The sequence below is a fragment of the Mastacembelus armatus genome, chromosome 1 (assembly GCF_900324485.2).
Source record: "Mastacembelus armatus chromosome 1, fMasArm1.2, whole genome shotgun sequence".
Lineage (NCBI taxonomy): Eukaryota > Metazoa > Chordata > Actinopteri > Synbranchiformes > Mastacembelidae > Mastacembelus > Mastacembelus armatus.
This window is the reverse complement of record NC_046633.1, coordinates 10,697,565-10,718,494: the sequence shown is the minus strand read 5'-3', so window position 1 is coordinate 10,718,494 and position 20,930 is coordinate 10,697,565. Positions and strand designations below refer to the sequence as shown.

The following is a 20,930-nucleotide window of genomic DNA, read 5'->3' as shown; positions in this document are numbered from 1 at the left end:
ACGAATACAACGTCTGGATAGTAAACAAACGATCCAGCTGCGCTGTCATTATGCAGAGGCAGATTACTTCCAACATCTGTACAGCTGTTTAACCACATATACAGGGATCAAATGTAACTGAGTATATTTAATTGAGTAATGCACTTATGTTCAGTTTTTGATTACCTTTGCTTCACTTTAGTAAGCCACGTTATATATGTCTGTTCAACTACACTGTAGAGACAATATTGCACTTTTCACTGAACATTTATTTGATGATTTTATTTACTATGACAACTAATACAAAATGTAATAACAAATAAAATACGATGTATAAAGTAGTTTAAGATAAGGTAGGACTGAGTATTTAATTTCATAATATTTTATATAGCAAACCAACATTTTAGACAGCAACAGAGTTTACACTTCACAACATTTATCTGACAGTTGAACTAACATATCAGTAGTTTTACATGCAAAACATTGGCTCTGCCCTGCAATAAACTGGTGACCTGTCCAGGGTGTACCCCTGCCTTTCTCCTAAAGAAAGCTGGGATAGGCTCCAGCAGATCCCCCTGACCCTAAATAGGAATAAGTGGTTATAGATAATGAATGAATAAACATTGGCTATGCTATGTATTTTAAAATATAACAAACCAGTTTAAACCTTTTTAGCTAATGACCATTTTACAAAAAACAGTTTAATTTGAACTTCTTATTATGTTTCACAAATCCATTACTATTGCCAGAGTAATTTTGTCTTGAAACATCCTTTATGGTTACATGAATTGATCAAGGTCCAATATTTCACAAAAAACAAAGATTAAATAAAAAGCAAAGAAAACCATACATTGTTTTGTTGTAGAACGTCACTATCAGAATGTATTATTAAACATCTCAGAACCACCAAAAACTGACCAGTAGCAGGGGCCTGTCCCCTTGGTATAAACCACTGGACTACTGTATAATGCAGCTAAAACTACTGTCAACTTTCATGGCTACAACAGTTAAGCAGTTGCTTACACAACAATGTCATTTAACATTTCTAAATGGATTTGGTCCACAAACCTTTTCCAGATCGTCAGTGGATCATAGTCCACAGCAGACGTCTCCCTAATGAATTAAAGAGCGGTGCTGTGGTACAGGAGGATTTTTCAGTAGCTATCTGGCAACCTAAAAGTTGTTCTTGTTAATGCCTTAAAAGATAAGATAAGATAAGATTTATTCGGGAATATAACTGATATTCAAGTAATAAATAATGTACTAAGATTACTAAACACATTAAGTACAGTTTGCAGCCCTTTAATGAGTGATGCCTTATCAGATAGTAGTACCAAATTAGATTCCTTTATTCATGTTTATTTATCCCTGTCTAATCTAAATAATAAAACTATCTTTATAGTTTTATCCCGACAGTCTGATTAAAAGTCGTGACTGTGACAGAAATTGCTTGTGTTCAGCATATGATGCGAAATATCCTGAAGATAATTGTGAAAAGAACATGAATCCATGTTTTCTATGAGCAGAGCCCAGTAATGAAAGTTCCAGTTTCTGCTTGATTTTGCTGCACCGTCTGTCTGCATGTTCTGGACTCACTGACGCTGTGCGCGCTGGCAGCCGACGGCAACGGCGAGCTGCCTGTGAAGCGAAAAGAAGCGGCACACCGTTACAAGTGAAAGGAGGGCTCCGTTAAGTGCGAAAAAGCACCGAGCAGCCAGTCCCCGTACAGACACAAAACACACGGAGAGAGGCCCCGGGTGTAGCTTCCAGGCGATAGCGGCTCAGCGGACACAGCTATGGCTAACATCGCCGTCCAAAGGATCAAGCGGGAGTTCAAAGAAGTTCTCAAAAGCGAAGAGGTGCGGTAACGTCGCTGGCTATTTCTTTAAACTCCAGCTCATCTTCTTCTTTGTCCGGGTTTCGACTCTGTCACGATGTGAAGTGTCTAGCTACAACCGTTATCCCAGACCAGAAGTACCCTTGCCAGTCCCGTGTTGCGGCAGGTCAGGCCTTCACCGGAGAACTTCAGCTAGCGTTAGCTCGGTGTCACTCCGGGCGAAGCGCTTCTGTTCTGTCAGGTGATGCGTTCAGGAAACACCGGGGATTTAGCCTGGTCAACTGACCGGGGCCCCCTTGTTTCTGACAAACAATGACACATAACCTTTGGGTGATTAAACTAAAGCAAAGTTACCTCTGTGGGCTGGGCGACACGCCTCACACAGGGTGCCGTACCTGTTTACTAACGTCAACGAGTTACCGGGGCGTTTAGCATGCTAACGGTAATGTTATTGTGACTGTTAGCACTGCCTAGCATGTGGGGTCATGTTATAACACCCACAGATTTACTGCTGCATTAAAGCTTACTCAGCTGGTAGTTTCAAGGTGGAAATGCGCGATGATTTAAAGCGTTTATTTATCATAGTATCAAGTCTTGATACTCTGGGGTTTGTAGTTCACTTTTGTTAGCTTGGTTCTCCTAATTGTCTCCTATTTGTTGTTTACGTAAATACCCAGTAACAAAGCGATATAACGTTATATCAGCTGCGGCTCCTTCATCAGCCAACACGTTTGTAGCTTCATGCTTGTAAGTTAAAGCGTGACAGAGACATGTCCGGATACAGACTGAGACCCGTGAGTCCATAAAACACCAGGCTAACTCATTGTGCCCCCCCCCCAATTTGTCCCAACTTACAGACAAGTAAAAACCAGATAAAAGTAGATTTGGTGGACGAGAACTTCACAGAGTTGAGAGGGGAGATAGCAGGTCCTCCAGACACGCCCTATGAAGGTACCCGTGTCACACCTGCATTACAATAACCTGACCAGATATTTGCTACAAGACTTTATTGTTATGATTTGCTCTGCTGAAACCCGTTGTTGCTCTGTTTTCTTTCCCAGGTGGCAGATATCAGCTTGAAATAAAAATTCCAGAAACCTATCCTTTTAATCCACCAAAGGTACTTGTTCCAGTGTGTATCGTGTAAACATAAGTGTACAGGTACTGTAGTGCATATTGTCGTACTGACCTGACATATCCACATATAATCAAAACAAGAATAAGGCTTAAAACCAGGATACTGCTGTACATGTAAATGTTTCTATTGTAAGCTACACTTAAATCTATTTTTTTTTTTTTTCATGACCTCACTTTTCCTGTTAAAACAACCTCACCAATCTGTCTTAGGTGCGTTTCATCACTAAGATCTGGCACCCTAATATCAGTTCTGTGACAGGAGCAATATGTCTGGACATTTTAAAGGACCAGTGGTGAGTGACAGGTGTTTAGTACCAGTGTGTCTCCCCTCCCGATACTTTTCACCTGCTCATCTGTTCAAATTTTTACTTTGTCTCACCCAGGGCAGCTGCAATGACTCTGCGGACAGTGCTGTTGTCTTTACAGGCTCTCCTTGCTGCTGCGGAACCCGATGATCCACAGGATGCAGTAGTAGCAAACCAGGTGAGAACACAGATTTTATGTTTTTTTTTTTTATGTTTTATGTTCAAATGACAGATTACAATTTTTGTAAAAAAGTTGAATGCAAATGTTTTGAAGAAAGACATTTTGCTGACTGACTATTGGCGTATTAGCTGTGCTCACTCGTCTCTCTTTGCATGCTCAGTATAAGCAGAATCCAGAAATGTTCAAACAGACTGCAAGGCTGTGGTCACACGTCTACGCAGGCGCTCCAGTCTCCAGTCCTGACTATACACGTAAAATAGACAAACTCTGTGCCATGGGCTTTGATAAGGTCAGAATCACTTTCTGTTTTTGCTGTACCTTACAGTGTACACATTGAACAAAGCATGGCCTTGGATAGGAGCATTTGGGGGCTTTGTATTGACTGTAGAGGTGAAATGATTATTGCATTTTCAGGAAATTAATCTGCAACAGTTTTGCCAGTTTATGAATTGTTTACTCAATTGTGAATATCTTCAAGTAATCTTAGTCTTCTGTGAAAGTCAAATGAATATTTTTGGGGTTTGTATATTTGATATATTATATATATATATTTGAATATATCCCTTTGGAATTTAGGAACTTAACATTTTTTTATGGTTTTCTGACATGTTATGGACCATACTAATAAAAAAAAAATAACCTAGTGTCACAATAAACAAGGCTTTGTGTTGTGTCATTGTAGTAAATCTGAAAGGAATTAACACAGCACAAGTTATTCAAATCTAATTACTATTTAAAAGCATTTCTTTTACTTCTACTATAAGGATATGTTCATAAGAATATAACTTTAACTTTGTTTCAGTTTAATTAATTTCATATTGCAAATGATGCACACATTTCACAGTTTTTAAAATAATTTTTCCCTTCTCTTACAGAACGCAGTAATAGCAGCCTTGTCTTCAAAATCGTGGGATGTGGAAACAGCGACAGAGCTGCTACTCAGCAATTGAAACCCATCCAGGTGTGAGGATCCCAACCTCCCTTCATCATAGCATCCGCTCCACCCCCCCCCCCCCCCCCCCCCCCCCGGCACCATTCCACCATTGCCTATTGCTCCACAGACAACCCCCCATTCACCACAGCAGTCTGAGCCTTCTTTTATAACAGCTGTTTGCTACAAAGTCAACACCGTCAGCACCACAATTCGTCAGTGCGCACACCACCCCATTGCTTGTCTGATTCCCGCCGTCCATTATACTGAGTCTAACTAACTCAAAATGTGTAATAAGCCCTGAAAACTCTGTCATGCATCTTGTCTTCTCATGCCCTTTTAACATATTGGCTGTAAACTATTTTTTCGTTTTTTCCCCACAAATTTGAGTTCCGTAATATTACGAAGAATCAAATAACTGCCATTGTCTGGTGGATTTTCCAGGGTAAAACGTATGTAAGGTTCTGCATACTGCTGTCACAGTAGCAGCCAGTTTGACCTTGTGTCAGATTGTTCTCTTATGGACGTTTAATAATGTAAAGATCTAGCTGGATTAAATTTACTTGACTGGATAGTGTTCTGCATAAGCAGTGTAGTGGAATTTTATTTCCTGAGCAGTTTTTCATATTGTAGATGCTTCAATTATCTGCAGAGGTTTGGATGTGCAAGGCTTTATTGTTTCTTGGAAAAGAAAGACATCCTCGGACATCTACGCACACAGCACAGAAGAAAGATGTTAACTGTAAATATACATGTGTAAATTTGAAAATACAATGGGGATATACTTTTTTTCTTATATGGCATTGTAAAACAAATTATTTTAAATATAAACTATGCCTAGTTTATGATTCTATAGAAAAGATATCTTTTTATGCCTCTGTAAAATCCCTCTCAATGCCCTGGTATTTTCTTCTTAAGATTATGTAGGGGGTTGCAGAGTCAGTATCCTGGCCCTGACGGCATAGGAGGTAGCAGACAAGCGCAGGTCCCTGAAGGTCATTACATCCAACTTTTTCATCTTTGCATGTTCTATGCTGTTGTTATTTTGTTTGGCCAATGACGTGGTGATGGGGCATCTGTTCAGCTTCGACATCCCTTCAGATTTGTGGAACAAGATTCTTTCTGATCTGTGGAAAGAGACACCTGGAACCTCCGCTCGGCGAGTTACTCGAGCACAACCGGTTTGACGTGAAATATGTAGGGAACCTCTGAACAGGTTCGTCTAGCACTCCTTCAGAAGAAATGCGCAGTTCTGAATGTTGATAAGAGTTTGAGTTTGCAATGCTGTGGTTTTTGCTTTTCTAGTCATTTCGGAGCAATCATTTTCAACCATAGACACGTTTTTTTGTTTTTTTCAGCCACGGACTAAGGATCTGCTCCTCCTCCTCAGTCCTGAAGGGGAGATTTATGACAAATCACTGATCCAGTCCAGCAGTGCTCAATCAAAACTTTGGCCATATATACAGGTATATAGGTGACATCCTATATTTCCAGACATGCTTTACGACACAGCCAAATTAAGTGCTCATTGATGTTGTGTTTGAATGATGTCTTAAGTAGTAAAAGAGGCTGGAACTCCTCTGTTATTTTATAAACCAGATAGTGTTTTCACATGCTGATTTGAGATATGTGGAAGTTTTTAGCAGATTGAGAAGTGGGGTGTCGACAGATCCTCACACAGCCTTTTTTTTTTTTAAAAGAAGCCTACTTTTGCTTGCCCTCCAGCTCAGTCCCTACAAATGCAGTGGTAGATGACTACATGGAGTTACTGTGCAACTTTCTTCATAAATAATGAACAATTTCCAGCCAGAGCCAAAAAAAAAAAAAAAAAAGGTTCATAGTTGGAGCTAGAATGCACACGTCCTCTCCTTTACATGTAAATAGTCAGGTTCCTGATAAAGAGCCATCTCACTTGAGTGCACCATTGATGGCTGGATCTATATTTTGTAAGAAAAGAAAGGAAAAAAGGTCCTTTTCTTCCCATCATCCTGGTGTTCTCAGTATGTACAACATTGCACGATGACAAAGCATTAAAAAGGGGCTGTTGCATCTCAGTTTCTCCTTTTGGATTGAGAGCTATTCTGTTTCCTTGGAAGCAAGCATCAGCAGTATAAAAAAAGCATGGTTATTTATTGTGACAGTGTCATGTTTCTTTGATTAAAAAAAAAAAAAAAAAAAGTGGAAAATCAAGTTTACTTGTCTCATGTCTTGTTTTCTTAAAGTGCCATGCTTTGAAACATGGTTATCAAGGCAAATGCACTACAGGCTTATCAACTAAAGGCATTTATTTTCTGGAAAACAAATTAAATATGATCATGAGAATAGGAATACTTTAACTACATCAAAAATAAGTCAACCTGCAAGGTCTCCACTCGCTCAATGGATAGGATATACCCAACAGAAAAATGACAAGTACAAAAACATTGTAAAATGAAAAAAAAAAAAAAAAACTGAACACATGCTTGATATATCATTTATGCAACCCAAAGAAGTGTTACATACTTCGGCAGTAAAAAAAAAAAAGTTATTCAAGTCCAGCTCATTTTCAGAGCTCCTGACCAATCTAGGGGATGAGGATGCAAACGCAGCAGAACATAGTATCCAGAAATATTTGACAGCCAAAATTTGTCTATTAACACAATGTAAATCAAAAACATTACAAGTTGCAGTTAAGAAGCCAGCAAGGGCCTTGTAATGCTAGAACCAAGATAAAGCACCTGAACATACTTAAGTTAAAAACCTAAATATACCAAAGTTTACAAAATTTTGGTGCCAGTAAATCAGTTAAAAGCCTTGATGTTCCCATATTTTAGCTGTTTGCTGAAAATTGTAATTGCCTCCTATATTCAAATGTTTGAGCATGGAAGTTGCATGGATATTTACAAAACACAACAGCATTAGGTAAAACTGGTGAGCTCAAAAATATCGTACAATGGAGATGAGGACGAAGAAGTCAGGAGACATATAGTAAAATTTTTCCCAGGGAATTTAATAAGCAACAATCATAACCAGATTAAAATTTTGGAAAAAGTCCATCCTGTTTTTTTTTTTTTCTTAAAAATGGCTCCACAAAAGAAGCAAAGAGCAACAAACAAAGGAAAAAATAACATTTTTTTTTTTTTTTTTAGATAAATCTACATACAATGAGCTTCAAATCATGACTACAGCGTGTTTGAAACTTTCTAGGGTATCAGTGGTATGTGGGTGCTTGTGTGCAATGTGTGTGTTTAAGAAAGGTCCATAATGTGTCCAGGAAAGCTTTAAAAGTCAGAGGAGCGTGTACATAAAGGTTTGGAAGGTATGAGGAAGAGTCTGGCCCATTCCCTACAGTCTTGATTTCAGCTTCACCGGTTTCCTTTTTACCTGAAACACAACAAACATTGGTTTCAGTGTCAGCCCATTTCTCTGTTCTTGTCATCTCTCACAGTTAAGAACAACACAACATATTGTAAGTGCACTACTGTACTTTTATGACAGAGACACGGAGCTGTGTTTGATGATTATTTTTATTATTGGTTGATCTGCCTGTTTAGTCAAAAAAGTTTTCAAACTGCTCATGACAGATCACACGTCATGTTTTTAAAAATCACAAGGCTTTGTACTGTCCAGCCAAACAGTTCATAATGACACAATGACAGTAAATTGACAGTAAATACATATAAGTCGCTTCGCTATGTAAGTCACAGGACAAGCCAGAGAACTGAAAGACAGAAGTGTGATTTAGAGTACGGGAAATACAGTATCTAATCCTCTTATTTCAACAGATGGGATCAGAAAATATTTGCCATCTTTTCACAAATTGAAACAAACAAAAAAAATGACAGCCAAACTAATCGATTTTTGCAGCACTACTGAGGTATTACTTTCAGCCATTTTCACTTTCAAGTGCTGGATAAGTCCCTAAAACAGCTAAAGCTGCTGCACAGAAGTTCAGGGTTGATGGGAAACAAAAAAAAAACCAAGACCGCTCTGTATAGTCCTGCAGCAGGTTACTGTGTTTAGAGACATCCTGGACTAAATAATTCAACTCACTGCTAGCCTGCCTGTCTTCTCTCCAGTGCTGGGCTCTCCCCACCTCCCAGAGGGATCTCCCCTCCCTGCAGACTTGGTATCTGCCTGGATATATGTGTTATACCAGGTTGCACAGCTGGTCTGTCCTTGTGTGCATCTCGCTCTGTCCTTCCTGCCACAGATAACATCATCTGGACTGGACTCCAGCTCTAGCTCTGTGTCACCCTCACTGCCCAGGTGGAGGGCAAGTATCCCTACAGCTCTCTCTGTCTCCTCCTCAAGCTCCTTCTTTCTCATTTTATCTTTCTCTCTGTTCACAAATGGCCACCTGCTGAAAAAAAGGTTGATATCTGAAGGACATTAGTAAGACCCCTGTGAAATCTTAGAATTAGGCTACATTCACTAACTATCCATGAAAGAGAAACTGAGCTGAAAGCACCACTGTCAAGCCTTCTGGCCTGTCAGTTTCCTCTAGTTCATTATTTATTTACCAGTGGGACCGAGCTACGGTAAGCTAAGCTACTAAAGTAAATTCCACCTGAAGTTTTTGTGCCTTTTCTCTTTCCCCAGTCCTTTCTCCACTCTTACCTCTGCAAGTCAATCTGTCTCTTTGTCCCTTCATCATTCTGCTGCTGCTGCTGTTTTGACATCTTGATGTTAATTGACTCTGCAGACGAGTTGTCAGCTGCTCTCTTTCTGCCCCTGCCAGTCCCACCCCCTGTTGGTGCTGCTGCTCCTTCTTTCTCAGCCGCTACAGGAGCCGCAGCTGTTTTTGGTGGGCGGCCGCGTCGTTTGACAGGTGATGCTTCTGTCGCTGCGTCAGGGGTCGCATTCTGACTGGATTCCTCCTGAAAGACAGTGACAACAGCTCAGTCGAGCGGGTTGACGCTGACGTAAATCATGCTGCTTCAGGTCGACATCTGGCCGTCCTGTCTGAGCTTACCTTCTTCCCCTCATCATTCTTGATAACTGGATTCTCGTTGTTTTCCTGTGCTCGGCTCTCCGAGGACTCGGTGCCAGCATTGCTATTACTACAAGACATGTAGAAATCCCTCAGCTGACGAAAGCATTGTTTTCTCTGAGTGTGTATAAGTGAATGAGTGCAGTGTGATAACCTGTTCTTGTTGATGGATGAGGAGCTGAGTGGCGAGGAGTTGGTGCTGGTGTTACTGGCTGTGTCTGAGGCTGTAGTGGTCTTGGTGAAGATTCTCCTGCCTGGTACTGTCAGAGGCTTGTTCACAGCTCCTAACACTGGAGCTGGTTTTGGCTGCATAAAAGGAGGTAAGGAGTGGTGGGGTGTAATCTCTGAAATCTACCTGGTAAGCATTTATAAAATCTAGACCAATTCATTTTGTAAAATTAATTAGTGATCGTTCAGCTTCAATATACCAATCAAATCTCTGCATTACCTACCTACTACCTATTTAAAGTAGTGATCAAATATAGTTTTTCTTTTTATATTTACCTTCCCAGTGAGCAGCATTTGTCTCATCTCTGCCAACAGATACTCTTTATCATTTTTGAAGTCCTGCCAAAGGAAACATAACACTTGAATTATCGTTAACTGTTAAACTACAAATATCAACCACAAAGGTAATTATTTTGGCTTTAATCTTAGAAGTCTGTGTCCATACACTATCAGTGAATGGATGTAAGTCACTTAGAAGTGTGAAATGTTTAATACTGTGAGGTCACGCCAGATGGCGAGGAAAATAAAAGAAATAAATTTATATTTGAGAAGTTTTAAAGGGATTTACTTGACTCTGTGTGTGTGTGTGTGTGTGTATGTGTATTGCCTTGTCCTGTATGAGGAAGAACTTGGAAGGTAAGACCGGGTCTTTCGGAGATTCCAGGTGACATGCAGTGCTTTTGTTGGCGATCACGAAGAGGGCAACATCACAAACAATATATAGCTTCTGTAAGCACAATGTAACAGCACTGTTAGGATAGACTGATTACAAATTGCAGTCTAAAAACCTCTAGCCTTTCATTTATGCTTCCTTGCTTTCTTTTACAAACAGCTCTGCCTTAACCTGAAACACTCATCTGATCCAAAATCATGTATTTCAAACATAATTGTGGTACTGCAGCTACAATAAAATTCAGTATCATATGTTCATGGTGGGGGGAACTAAAATGTCAGTTTTATAGTCTTTTATAACAGTTGTTTTTGTTGGATTCTTCACTAACTTTATCACATCTTCTGGTTTTAGCTTTAAGCTACCTTACTGATCCATATACACAACATATACATTTAGCAAAAACTAATATAGTCCTGCAATAAATTCTCCAACCGTGAAACTGATAAGGTTCAGTTTTTGATCAAACTGTTTTAGAGAGGTATTGATTGAATCATTTTATAGGTTGTGCTGTTACACTGTACTGCATTTTGGAAAGAGGTCTTTGTTTTTTAGCCTAGCCACGCTGATTTGGCTAGGTTGTACAAAATAACAGAAAAACTTGTCAGTACAATGCAATATGTACGGAATAAACTGCAAACTGACAGTGTACATGTACTTGCGTACCTCGTTGGCTTTCGCATCATCAGGACACTGAGCATCCTTGGTCTGTTTGATGTTCTCTACCATCTTCCTTAGAAAGGCATGACTGTTGTTCTCATTCTTGGTCATCAGCACTTCCAGCATGAACCACAGGCACCTACACACATAAGTGCACACACCACTCATTACCGCTTTTATTTTTTTAGCATATAGGCTATAGTATATACTTTAGATTCAAGGAGAGTTTACAACACAAAACCAAAGTACAATATGTTAACACTCACTCTTTGATGTCTTTGAGCTGCTCATATTCATGTGGTTTTGTGAAGTCTGGATCATGAGCCAGCAAATGGATCATATAGGGAACAACATACTCAGGAAGGAGGGAGACAAGTTTTTCTGGAGGGAGAGAGATAAGTAATTTTAATTAGGTTAAGTGCAGTGATTTCACAAAGTACTTAAAAATGTTCATTTTTTGATTTTCATTAGTTTGAGCCTTCTTCTGCAATTATTTAATGCTGCTCAAATGTAAATTAGTACCACTAGTATTTGCGTAACAGTAGTGATTTTAGTAGAAGTAATTCTCATTTTCATTTCCTGATTGTCTTAAAATGTGAACTATATTTATATGGAAACACATCTTACATCATCTCTTCTGAGTTATAGATAGCAACAGAAAAGAATCATTTCACACATACAGTTACAATGTGACAACATCCGGCGACTGAACACTGACCCTGAGCGAGTGGGTTTTGTTTAATGTACTCTCTGCGGACGGAGATGTTTTTCAGGAGGCACTGTCGGGCGTGGGCTCGGCGCTCCTTCACCGGGTCCTTAGCACACAGGGCAAAGACGGCCAGGTACTCAAGGGGCAGCAGCAGTTTGACAAGAGCCAGGTGCAACTTCTGAGCAAAAATCTGGCGAACCTGGTAGCACTCATCCTGAACAAAGTAAGGAAGAGACTGTTAATAGAAACTCTGTTCATGCAACAGAGTAAGGAATATTGTTTGTAGTGACTAAAAGAATTTTTTCATTTCTTAATGTACTACACTGGAAATGAGGGCTGCTAACGTAAACATTAGGTCTTATTTTGTATTTGTGCATCTTACAATAGGTCCTTTTTCACTGCACATATTTTGATTTGTACATAGTAGGAAAAACACAGATTTGACTATTTACATGAACTATTATCGCTGACAATGGCTCAGTTTCATTGAAGTGTCCCAGTTCACCATGACAGTGACAGCGATACAACAAAATGCCAGGGCCCTGAAACCAAAGCCTCTATCATTTTATTACTTGTCCTTATTTGTGCTTTTCCTACTAGCAAATGTCTTACTGTCTCTGGTTGAAACCGGCTGAGAAAAAGTGAGACTGACATTGATAACGAGACCACAGAGCTGGAACTGCTCCGGTGTGATGATATCATGGTAACAAGGCTCCTGGGCCAACTTCATAATTGCTCCACCTGCGGCCAGCCTCAAACGAGACATGTCTGATTTACTGTAAGAGGAAAAAAACAAAAAAAAAAAAAAAAAAAAAAAAAAAAAAAAACAGCAGAAACACAAATTAAAATAATAAATTGTGTTAACAGCTGCTTGTTTTCCTAAAATAATAATGAATAACAATGTTTTGTTCTAAGTAATGCAAGAAAGACAACATGGTGGCATATTTTTGAACTCTTTTTAAAGAGTTCAGCATGTTAGATCTTAGCTGTCCTGTGACAAAACAAAGTGACCATCAATGTTTGAACTACCTGATTTTCTTCTGCTCTGTGAGGTCTCCCTCACTGACCAGCATGGCTGATAGCAGGCGCAGGGTGGAGTTTGCTGACTTGGATTGGTTGTTCTTCATTCCTAGTAACCAACGCACTAGCAGCTTGATGGCCTGCACCTGTGGTAATACATAAAACAGAAACATTTTGAGAAAATAAGGTCTATGCATCTTCACAACTACAAAAACATAACATCCAAAGCAAATTTTCAGCAATAGAATAAAGCAGAAATAAAACAGCTTAGACTAAAATGAGCTCAATGCCATGGATGTGTTTGCCTCTTACCTTAGCTAGAACCTCAGGGGAGACTTCCTCATCAGTGGTCCACAGTTTCCCGTTCTTGTTTCCCACAGACTGGAGAGAAGAAACAGGACTCTTTGAATATATACACACTACTCAATATCAACAATCATCTGTTTACTCATAGAGACGTAACTTACTCTGTCATTCATGAGCAAGTCCTTCACAATAAAGTTAGCCACAATGGACTTCATTGGAGAAGCAAACTGATCTGGGGCCAACATGGAGATGTGGCCCAAGGACACAAGAGGAGTGATGAGTTGTTCTGGAACATCTGCATTCAGACTACGTGACAGAGGCTGGAGGTGAAGAAAGACACATATTAAGGGCATCTGAACAAAAAACATTAAAAAATCTTGATATTCATGGCAGAGTAACATACTATCCAATGCAAGTTGACAAATAAAAATAAAAAACGTCTCTTCTTTCTGTAACACAATGTAGATCCTTGCAGGTTGCCCAGTTAAAAAATAGTAACTCACCTCAAAAATCTGTGCCAGCTGCACTTCCTTGTTGTTGAAGATGGCATGGATACAGTGGACGGCCTGCTTGGCCTGGTGAGGTGTCCCCCGCTTAGCTTTCTGGTGCAAGATGGGAATCAGAGTCCTGGTGGACATAGCAGGTATTAGGAAGATGTGTACAAAGCAGAGTAATCATTTTAATTCAACCTACATCTGGACTTCTGGTATACTGGCCTTCAAAGTACATCTTTGACTGGTTCTTATAATTGGACATATACCTACTTCCACACTTGTAGTTTTATGAGGTAAGTAATGCATACATATGTATTACTTACATATATGTATACAAAGAATAACATAATTTCTCTTCTCATTCATCACTTACGATCTTATTTGTTGTAATTCCGTCTCAATCTTCTGCCCGGTGTTTCTGAAAATCTGGATGGCTGCTTCAGCAACTTTGTCGTCTTCCATCTTCAAACATTGGAGAAGAGACTCATAGGTCTCTGCTGAGTGGAACGCTGTGGGGTGGGTGAATGACAGGACCTAGAAGGAATTAAATAGAGTAGAATTTTCCTTCTTTAAATTCATTAATTAGATTACTTATCCAGAATGATATAATCACACCCCAATAGACAACAGCAGTGTTTTTGCATGCTTAGGTCCCACTTTACTATAAATCATGCAAACTTTGCATGAAACTGTCTTGCTGTGTCCTTGACATGTACCTTGAGTAGTTCCAGGCCTGAGCGGATAGCTGTGTCAGGGGTAACGCCCTCCTCATCATCATCAGCTGTGCCTTCAATGGACTTGTTCAGCAGCTTTACCAAAGCACTAAAACAATCGCCATATTAAGATAATCACAACCTATGTGTGTTACACGACAAACTGAGATGCTTTTAGATATCTTAGAAAATAGCATCAAATAAACATACAAACTGTTATACTGCTAAGCTTAAACACTAAGTCATTCAGTATGAGTATTCCCTCTCTCTGGGTGTTTTTCCATAAAACACCAAGGGTTAAACTTTTGCCCTGATTGAGACATGCAGTTACACTTCATCACCACTAGGTGTCTCAATGAATGAGAAAAGCCTGTCTGTGCTATTACACAATGACAGAAAGAGAGAATACACAAAGCTCTTTATCACTGATAGTGGAACTCACACTGCTGGTTTGCCTCTATTTGAGTTTACTGTGCAAACAGACACTTAAATCAAATGGTACATGATTTGATTTGATTTGATTGACATGATTTCTAATTTCATCCATTTAAATGGTGAAATATACCTTACCATTTTATTGAAAATGCATTAATATTTGTTGCATGTAGTGAAATTATAAAAAATAAAGCCCAGTTTTTGTGTGCTGAAAATGTTTCTGACCTGATGGCCTCAGAGTCAATGTGGACAGGAGCGATGCGCTCCAGCAGGAACTTAACCATCTCCAAAAAAGGGTTGGTGGGTTGTTTGGGGAACGTCAACTTCCGAGTGATCTCCCTCTGTTCAAAGTACAAACTGCAATAAAGCTAACACCAAGATTCATAGATATATGCAAAATAGAACTGCCTCAAAAATAAACCCATAGCATCCAGCCATATTGTGTTGTGGATGATTAATTAATGTTAACACTTGTGTGCATGTGTTAAAGAGAGACAGAAGACAGGCTCTCTCTCTCTGAGGGTGAGTGTATGTGCAGAGTGGATGAGTGTTCACTGTCCTCTCACCACACAGATCTCAGCCTGTTTGCAGGAACAGGTTGGACTGATGAGCATCTCCAGCTGGACTCTGAGCTTCTCGTCCTCACCAAGAACCTGGTTGAACTTCTTCATAAAGTCCTGGGCCTTTCCTGCATCTGGCAGGTTCTCTGGAAACACCAGAGTGACAATTAGGATATCACTCACATCATTACAAAGAATTAACCTTTAAAAAAGGAAACTGAACTGAAAAAGTGTCAGTGTGTTCCTAACTTACTGGCAATATTCATCAGCTTCCCAAACATAGCATTGTTATTGGCCTCAGACTATACAAGGAAAAAGAAAGGAAAAAATATATGTTGATATTTGCATCAGAAGACATGGTGGGGAGGTTCCATATTGTATGTGTGTATCAACGCACCACAGGCAGCTTATGGAGGTCAAGCAGCTCTTTGACAAGGCCTCTGAGCATGTTCTGACACTTCCACATCTCATTCAGAGCCCTGAAATCAAAGATCAATTACACAAAAAGAGAAAAGAGGTGGAAAAAAAAAACACAGGTAACGATCAGTAGGCTGTGTTTGCAACATGTACTTTCTAAAGAAATATACATGCACAATCTGAAATGTTTCTTTTGATGAGAGATGTCCACATTGCTGGTTTTACTGACTTGACAGCATTGGTGTCCAGGCAGGCATACAGGTAGTACAGACACTTCATCTTCTCCTCAGTGTCAAGACTGTGAGGGACCATGTATTGAGCGAAGATCTTCTCTACTAATAATCTGTTGAATGATGGTAGAGTTTCAGTGGATTATGTAAAAAAAAGAACAAACAAGTGAGGAGAGTTCATTTTAACTTCCTTGATCTAATGAAATTTATGAAGGTTGCTAAAACGTTTGTGCTTATATTACTCATCCTAGTACTTTGCATCTTCCAGACTGGAGATTCATACAATGTGGGCTCAACTAATGTTTACACAACTGATACAAAGTCCCCGTTTTCTTTAGAGGTTTATATCACGCTGCATTTCGACAAGGGTTGGAACATAAGTTACAGCGGTGTTGTTCTTTACAGCATGGAGTTAACTAACAGTGCATTAAGAAAGCATTTAGACCCCAATTTAAACAATTGTAGCATCAGGCTGCAATATAACAAAATTGAAAAAAGTGAAGGGGTTCTGAATACTTTCTGAATGCACTGTATATGTGTACATGCAGTTAAGATGTTAAATACAGGATGGATGCTCTTACTTGTCATCAATACTGTTCTGATAGTATATGTGCAGCAGCTTGTCTTTGATCCAGCTGATCTTCACGGCAGACTCCTTCCCTGCCTCGTGGTGCAGACAGTATTTCTTATAAAGCTGTGCTAGGCCCATCATGGCCTCCTTACGCACACGCCACTATAGAAAGCGGGAGAAGAAGGAAGAAACCCAACTCAGAACCATAAAAGTCAAATAACACATTCAGCCAAAATTTAATTTAAACAGTTTTTTTCCTGCAAATAATATCTACAACTAGTGATGCACAGTAAGTATTTGTCTCACCCTCTTGTCCAAGGTCCTTTCCCGCACAAAGCCCAACAGCTGGTCATTGACCAAATTGAGGTCTTTCTTCCCAGCGTTTATAATAGTGACAATGACATCATGACGGATGGCTTCCTCTGGGTCATGGGAACGCACCTTCAAATACTCTGATTGGACAAGAAGGGAACACATTATTGTTCAGACTGTAATGTGAAAGAACGGATTGCATTAGGAGGGAAGAGGAGAGTGTGATCCAGATAAAACAAGAAAAAAAGCATACCTGTCAGGTCTCTGGCCAAGTCTGGGTGGTTCATGAGGCAGTGGCTGGCAAACTTTACGCACTCTAGCCTCACAGGAACGTGGATGTCATTGAACCTGGAAAAACACCAGTTACATGTATACAGTCAATTCAACTGAAGTATACTTTGAAAAAGTATGTAAAGGAGCAAGTGATTGAAGGATGAAATACAAATAAAAGGTTTTCACAAAACTAAGTAAGCAAATGTTTACTAGAAAGACTAACTTGCATGCTCTGTAATGGAATATGCACACATTCTGTACTATCTACTGAGTCTGCTGATTACAGGTGTTTACCTCAACTGGTCCGCCATCTTTTCAAATTGACAGAATATAGCACTTTTCTTCACTGAGCTGTTTTCTATGACCTTCCATGAACTTTGAGCTTCCTCATATCCCACTTTCTACACTTCAGTCTAGTGCTCATTTTAATTTCTGGTGAAACTTTCTATACATCACTTTAAGAGACAATGTCTCTTAAATTAGCAAATCATCTCCAGATATTTCCAAGCACTTGACTCAAGACTTCACTGGGGGAAATTCTACTCTGACTTTGTTTATTAACCAGTGAAAACTATAAAATATAATGATGGTATTTTTTGCATATCAGAAAAAAAATGGGCTATATACTAAAATATATGTATAAAAGTATACACCTGTAACACCTATTCTCACATTTCCTTATATATGTCTGCCTTGTTTGAACTAGATTCACTGCAATCATCACTGTGTGTGTGTAAAGTATAACTCACCGTCCTAGAAAGCACTGCCACAGTGGTCTGTTCTGTGAGGCTAGCTCCGAGTCTTTGGCCCCAAACAACTTGGCTAGCAACCGCACAACAGCAAGGCGCTCCTCACCATCATTACTCTACAAACACACCACACAACGCAATTTGTTGTAATTTTTTCTTTTTTTTTGCTTCAAAATATTCGTAATATTGATGATTCATAATATTTTGTTCATGGTTACATTTATAATACAAATACAACAGTGTAACAAGTTGTCAACCATTTCAATATTGTGCTTAAATATGATTCCTGTATAATCTGTAGCACAATTCCACACAGAGCAGGGATGGACACTCACTAAAACTTTCAATCACACTTGATTTTTTTTAAATTAATTTCTTTTCTCAAATTGATATATATTGGTTTGTCTACACTTTACAGAAGCAGCTAATATATAACAGCTGCCTGCTGTGCTTAGACACAATAGTGATGGTCAAAGACACTGACAGGCACACTGCCAAATATATATAAAATGATTTTTACACTTTTTCTTTAGGCTGGGGTGTATGCTGTTTAAAAGCAAAAGTTAAGAGTTGTAATGTAGCAGCTGCACTCTTTTCATTGTGTTTACCTTAAGTTTGAATTCCAGCTGAGGCATGACAGAGGTCAGGAGCATAGGGTCGATGGCAAACAGTTCCTGGATGAGGTCAAACACGTGCTCCGATAGGTCACTGACTGAGGACTTGCCCATAACTAAAACCTGATTGAAGAACTGAAAAAGAAAGAAAGAAAGAAAGAAAGAAAAAAAAAAAAAAAAAAAAAAAGTTGTGTCAGACAGAGCAGTAAATACGTACAGACAGCAATGCTGTTGACAGAATCCTAGGACAAGAGTAAGAGAAGCAGAAAGAGTAAACCTGAGAATAAATAATGTGGAGATAAAAAGAAGAGAGTCTAGGATGCTACTCACATTTGCAATGCAGGTCTCTATGGTCTGGACGGTCCTCTTCAGCAGAGTCTTAGCAAGATCATATGCTTGCTTGTTTAGATTCTGTCACAAGTAAAGTTAGGCCTGATTAGTTAGTTATACTTTCTCTGAGGGCATTTTCCCTGTATTTCACAGTTGATAGTCTAGACTCTAGAGCAAGACAAAAAACAAGGGCAAAGGCAGAGAGGAAACAAAGGGCCCCCCCAGTTCCAAATAGAACTGGTTATGTTGTATAATAAGGTCTTGAGACACCCAAAATGTTAAGGTTTTGCTACTAATAATTAACATATATGAGCTTGTATGTTAGTGTATATGTGAGTTAGCTGTGTTTCACCTTGTGTGCAGGGATGAGGTTAATGAGGATAGTATCCAGCAGCTCCTGTGTGACTCCGTCTCCTTCCATGATGATAGAACTCATCAGGTCCATCATGTGCATCTGAACCTTCTGGTTATGGCTGTTACTGAGAAGGAAGAGTGACATGCTGAGAGAGGGACATTATACCGCAAGTGTTATGTGATGAGCAAAACAAAAATAAACTAGAATCTATTTACAATGATTACAGTGTGCGAAATTTCCCATATGTTTTATTTGATTTTCCTATTTCAGCAAATGAATATGTAGATGCTCTTAAGCCAGTGACAATACCCAGTTTACGTGCTTAAATTTTTCATATCCATCAGTATATGTGTTTCTATCTAGGCAAGTGAAACCAGCTGTAAAAGGGAGCTTATGCAATATTATTTAATCAACAACACAGACCTTTCAGAAGGAAAAGGAAAAATAATGTGAAGGTATAAGATAGTGGCAGATAACAAGGACCTTACTTGATGACAGAGAAAAGTGTTTTGAAAAGCTGAATGAAGATCTCATTGCAGTCCTCAAGTTCAAAACATATGTTGTATGACTTCACCCATGCGAGGTTCTACAGAAACATCAAAAATGAACACGAATGTTGTTCTTTTATCAGCAGCAACTCAACAGCCTAATTTTCCCCTCTAGTCCATAAAACACAATAAGGACAGCAAGTGGCAATTTTAGGGATTATTTTACTTTTTTCTGATTAGTTATTTGGCAATAAAAAAGCAGTAGTAGTATTATAATGTTTTCTGAGTGAAAATGAGTGAATACACTGTCCCTTACCTCCAACAGGTAGAAGTATCTATTGAACTGAGGACTCTTGGTGTCTTCTAGTCCCTTTAGTTGTCGGGTGATGAACAAGAAGATATCCTGAAGAAAGAAAAACAATTGAGCATTAACATCACTGTTTTCTTATGTTAATCCAGATGATAGTGCCAAAAAAGTCTTTTCTGACTGGTTGTCAACATAGCAAATATGTCCAAAGAGAGACACAAAGTGGATGGCACTTCAACAAGGTAACCCTTATGGATTATGAAACATTTATTTTATAATGTAATAGAAAACTTGGACTGAAGATTGTGAACTGCCAGCTAGTTGTTAGTAAGAAACTATACTGTAGAACATGGCACAGACACTGGATTATGCTAACTGAACACCAGCATAGAGTTTTATATTTCTCATGTTCATGATTAATTAACTACAGCTCATAAAACCGGTAGACAGCTGTTAACAGCTGCAGACAGATGCAAAAAGCCAAACTGACAACCTTGGACTGCTTTAAAATCCTTGTTTGAATCAGGTGGTAGAGATCACTAGAAATCCATACAATAGTCTTTTGACCTTATTAAAGGATGATACCTTTGTTTTGACAGTTACGGTGACAGTTATTATTGCTTCTGTAAAGTGTATATAAACTGTGAACAAATACATATCAATTTGAAAGATATTAGAGAAAAGAAATTTAAAAAGGGTTCAGAGTTCGTTCCTGACCTTGAGTTTGTCATGGGAGGTGTAGGGGGCTTCAGGAGCGTAAATCCTGAAGATGTCAGCGAGACAGCAGGCCACCAGAAGCCGTACGTCTTTATTGGGGTTCCTGAGGAAGAACTCTGAGGCGAGGTGGAGAGCCAGGCCGAGATATTGCTGCTTCTCTTCTTCAGAGTCTTGATCCATGTCCATGTAGGTCTTCACCACCATCTGCGAAACAGAGCAACAGGAGAGGAAAATGAGATCGAGAGCATCTAGAGTGCCCAAAGTCAAACACAGTAAGGTGAAATGTCTGACAGATCTGCATCTAAAAAAATATTACTGCTTAGTCTACTCAGCATTGTGTAAATTGCCTTTGGAGAGTATCGGTTTTTGTGGAAATCTTGGAGAGAACAGCCTCACTTCATCTTAAAAATAAAATCACAAAAATGACAAT

At 39.2% G+C, this 20,930-nt stretch overlaps 2 protein-coding genes across 7 annotated transcripts in view; one reads left to right on the top strand and one right to left on the bottom strand.

The window, feature by feature from the left end:
* Positions 1–1,522: 1,522 nt before the first annotated feature.
* Positions 1,523–6,560, top strand: ube2kb (ubiquitin-conjugating enzyme E2Kb (UBC1 homolog, yeast)). Of its 2 annotated transcripts, XM_026304441.2 has the most exons (8): positions 1,523–1,838; positions 2,674–2,767; positions 2,878–2,936; positions 3,164–3,246; positions 3,337–3,436; positions 3,600–3,728; positions 4,315–4,400; positions 5,729–6,560. In XM_026304441.2, exons 1-7 carry the CDS (start codon positions 1,776–1,778, stop codon positions 4,387–4,389), a joined length of 603 nt encoding a protein of 200 aa, XP_026160226.1. In that variant the 5' UTR covers positions 1,523–1,775; the 3' UTR covers positions 4,390–4,400; positions 5,729–6,560. The 2 variants fall into 2 exon arrangements, with proteins under 2 accessions (XP_026160226.1, XP_026160225.1); XM_026304440.2 differs by having other exon boundaries at positions 1,524–1,838; positions 4,315–6,560.
* Positions 6,561–7,338: 778 nt separating this feature from the next.
* pds5a (PDS5 cohesin associated factor A) overlaps positions 7,339–20,930 on the bottom strand; it is a 26,828-nt gene continuing 13,236 nt past the window's right edge. For all 5 annotated transcript variants that reach the window (XM_026304431.1, XM_026304433.1, XM_026304429.1 and 2 more), the window contains exons 3-33: positions 20,501–20,704; positions 19,793–19,879; positions 19,477–19,574; positions 18,986–19,112; positions 18,634–18,714; positions 18,298–18,438; positions 17,690–17,805; positions 16,921–17,015; positions 16,662–16,807; positions 16,366–16,517; positions 15,784–15,897; positions 15,535–15,616; positions 15,391–15,439; positions 15,144–15,283; positions 14,803–14,918; positions 14,146–14,251; positions 13,803–13,963; positions 13,439–13,562; positions 13,097–13,255; positions 12,942–13,010; positions 12,639–12,775; positions 12,262–12,385; positions 11,619–11,823; positions 11,167–11,281; positions 10,907–11,039; positions 10,178–10,297; positions 9,847–9,909; positions 9,497–9,648; positions 9,325–9,412; positions 8,970–9,229; positions 7,339–7,733 (exon numbers count right to left, since the gene is read on the bottom strand). In XM_026304431.1, the coding sequence (XP_026160216.1) occupies positions 7,730–7,733; positions 8,970–9,229; positions 9,325–9,412; positions 9,497–9,648; positions 9,847–9,909; positions 10,178–10,297; positions 10,907–11,039; positions 11,167–11,281; positions 11,619–11,823; positions 12,262–12,385; positions 12,639–12,775; positions 12,942–13,010; positions 13,097–13,255; positions 13,439–13,562; positions 13,803–13,963; positions 14,146–14,251; positions 14,803–14,918; positions 15,144–15,283; positions 15,391–15,439; positions 15,535–15,616; positions 15,784–15,897; positions 16,366–16,517; positions 16,662–16,807; positions 16,921–17,015; positions 17,690–17,805; positions 18,298–18,438; positions 18,634–18,714; positions 18,986–19,112; positions 19,477–19,574; positions 19,793–19,879; positions 20,501–20,704 (3,768 nt within the window). In that variant the 3' untranslated portion in view covers positions 7,339–7,729. The remainder of the gene's footprint in view (positions 7,734–8,969; positions 9,230–9,324; positions 9,413–9,496; positions 9,649–9,846; positions 9,910–10,177; positions 10,298–10,906; positions 11,040–11,166; positions 11,282–11,618; positions 11,824–12,261; positions 12,386–12,638; positions 12,776–12,941; positions 13,011–13,096; positions 13,256–13,438; positions 13,563–13,802; positions 13,964–14,145; positions 14,252–14,802; positions 14,919–15,143; positions 15,284–15,390; positions 15,440–15,534; positions 15,617–15,783; positions 15,898–16,365; positions 16,518–16,661; positions 16,808–16,920; positions 17,016–17,689; positions 17,806–18,297; positions 18,439–18,633; positions 18,715–18,985; positions 19,113–19,476; positions 19,575–19,792; positions 19,880–20,500; positions 20,705–20,930) is intronic.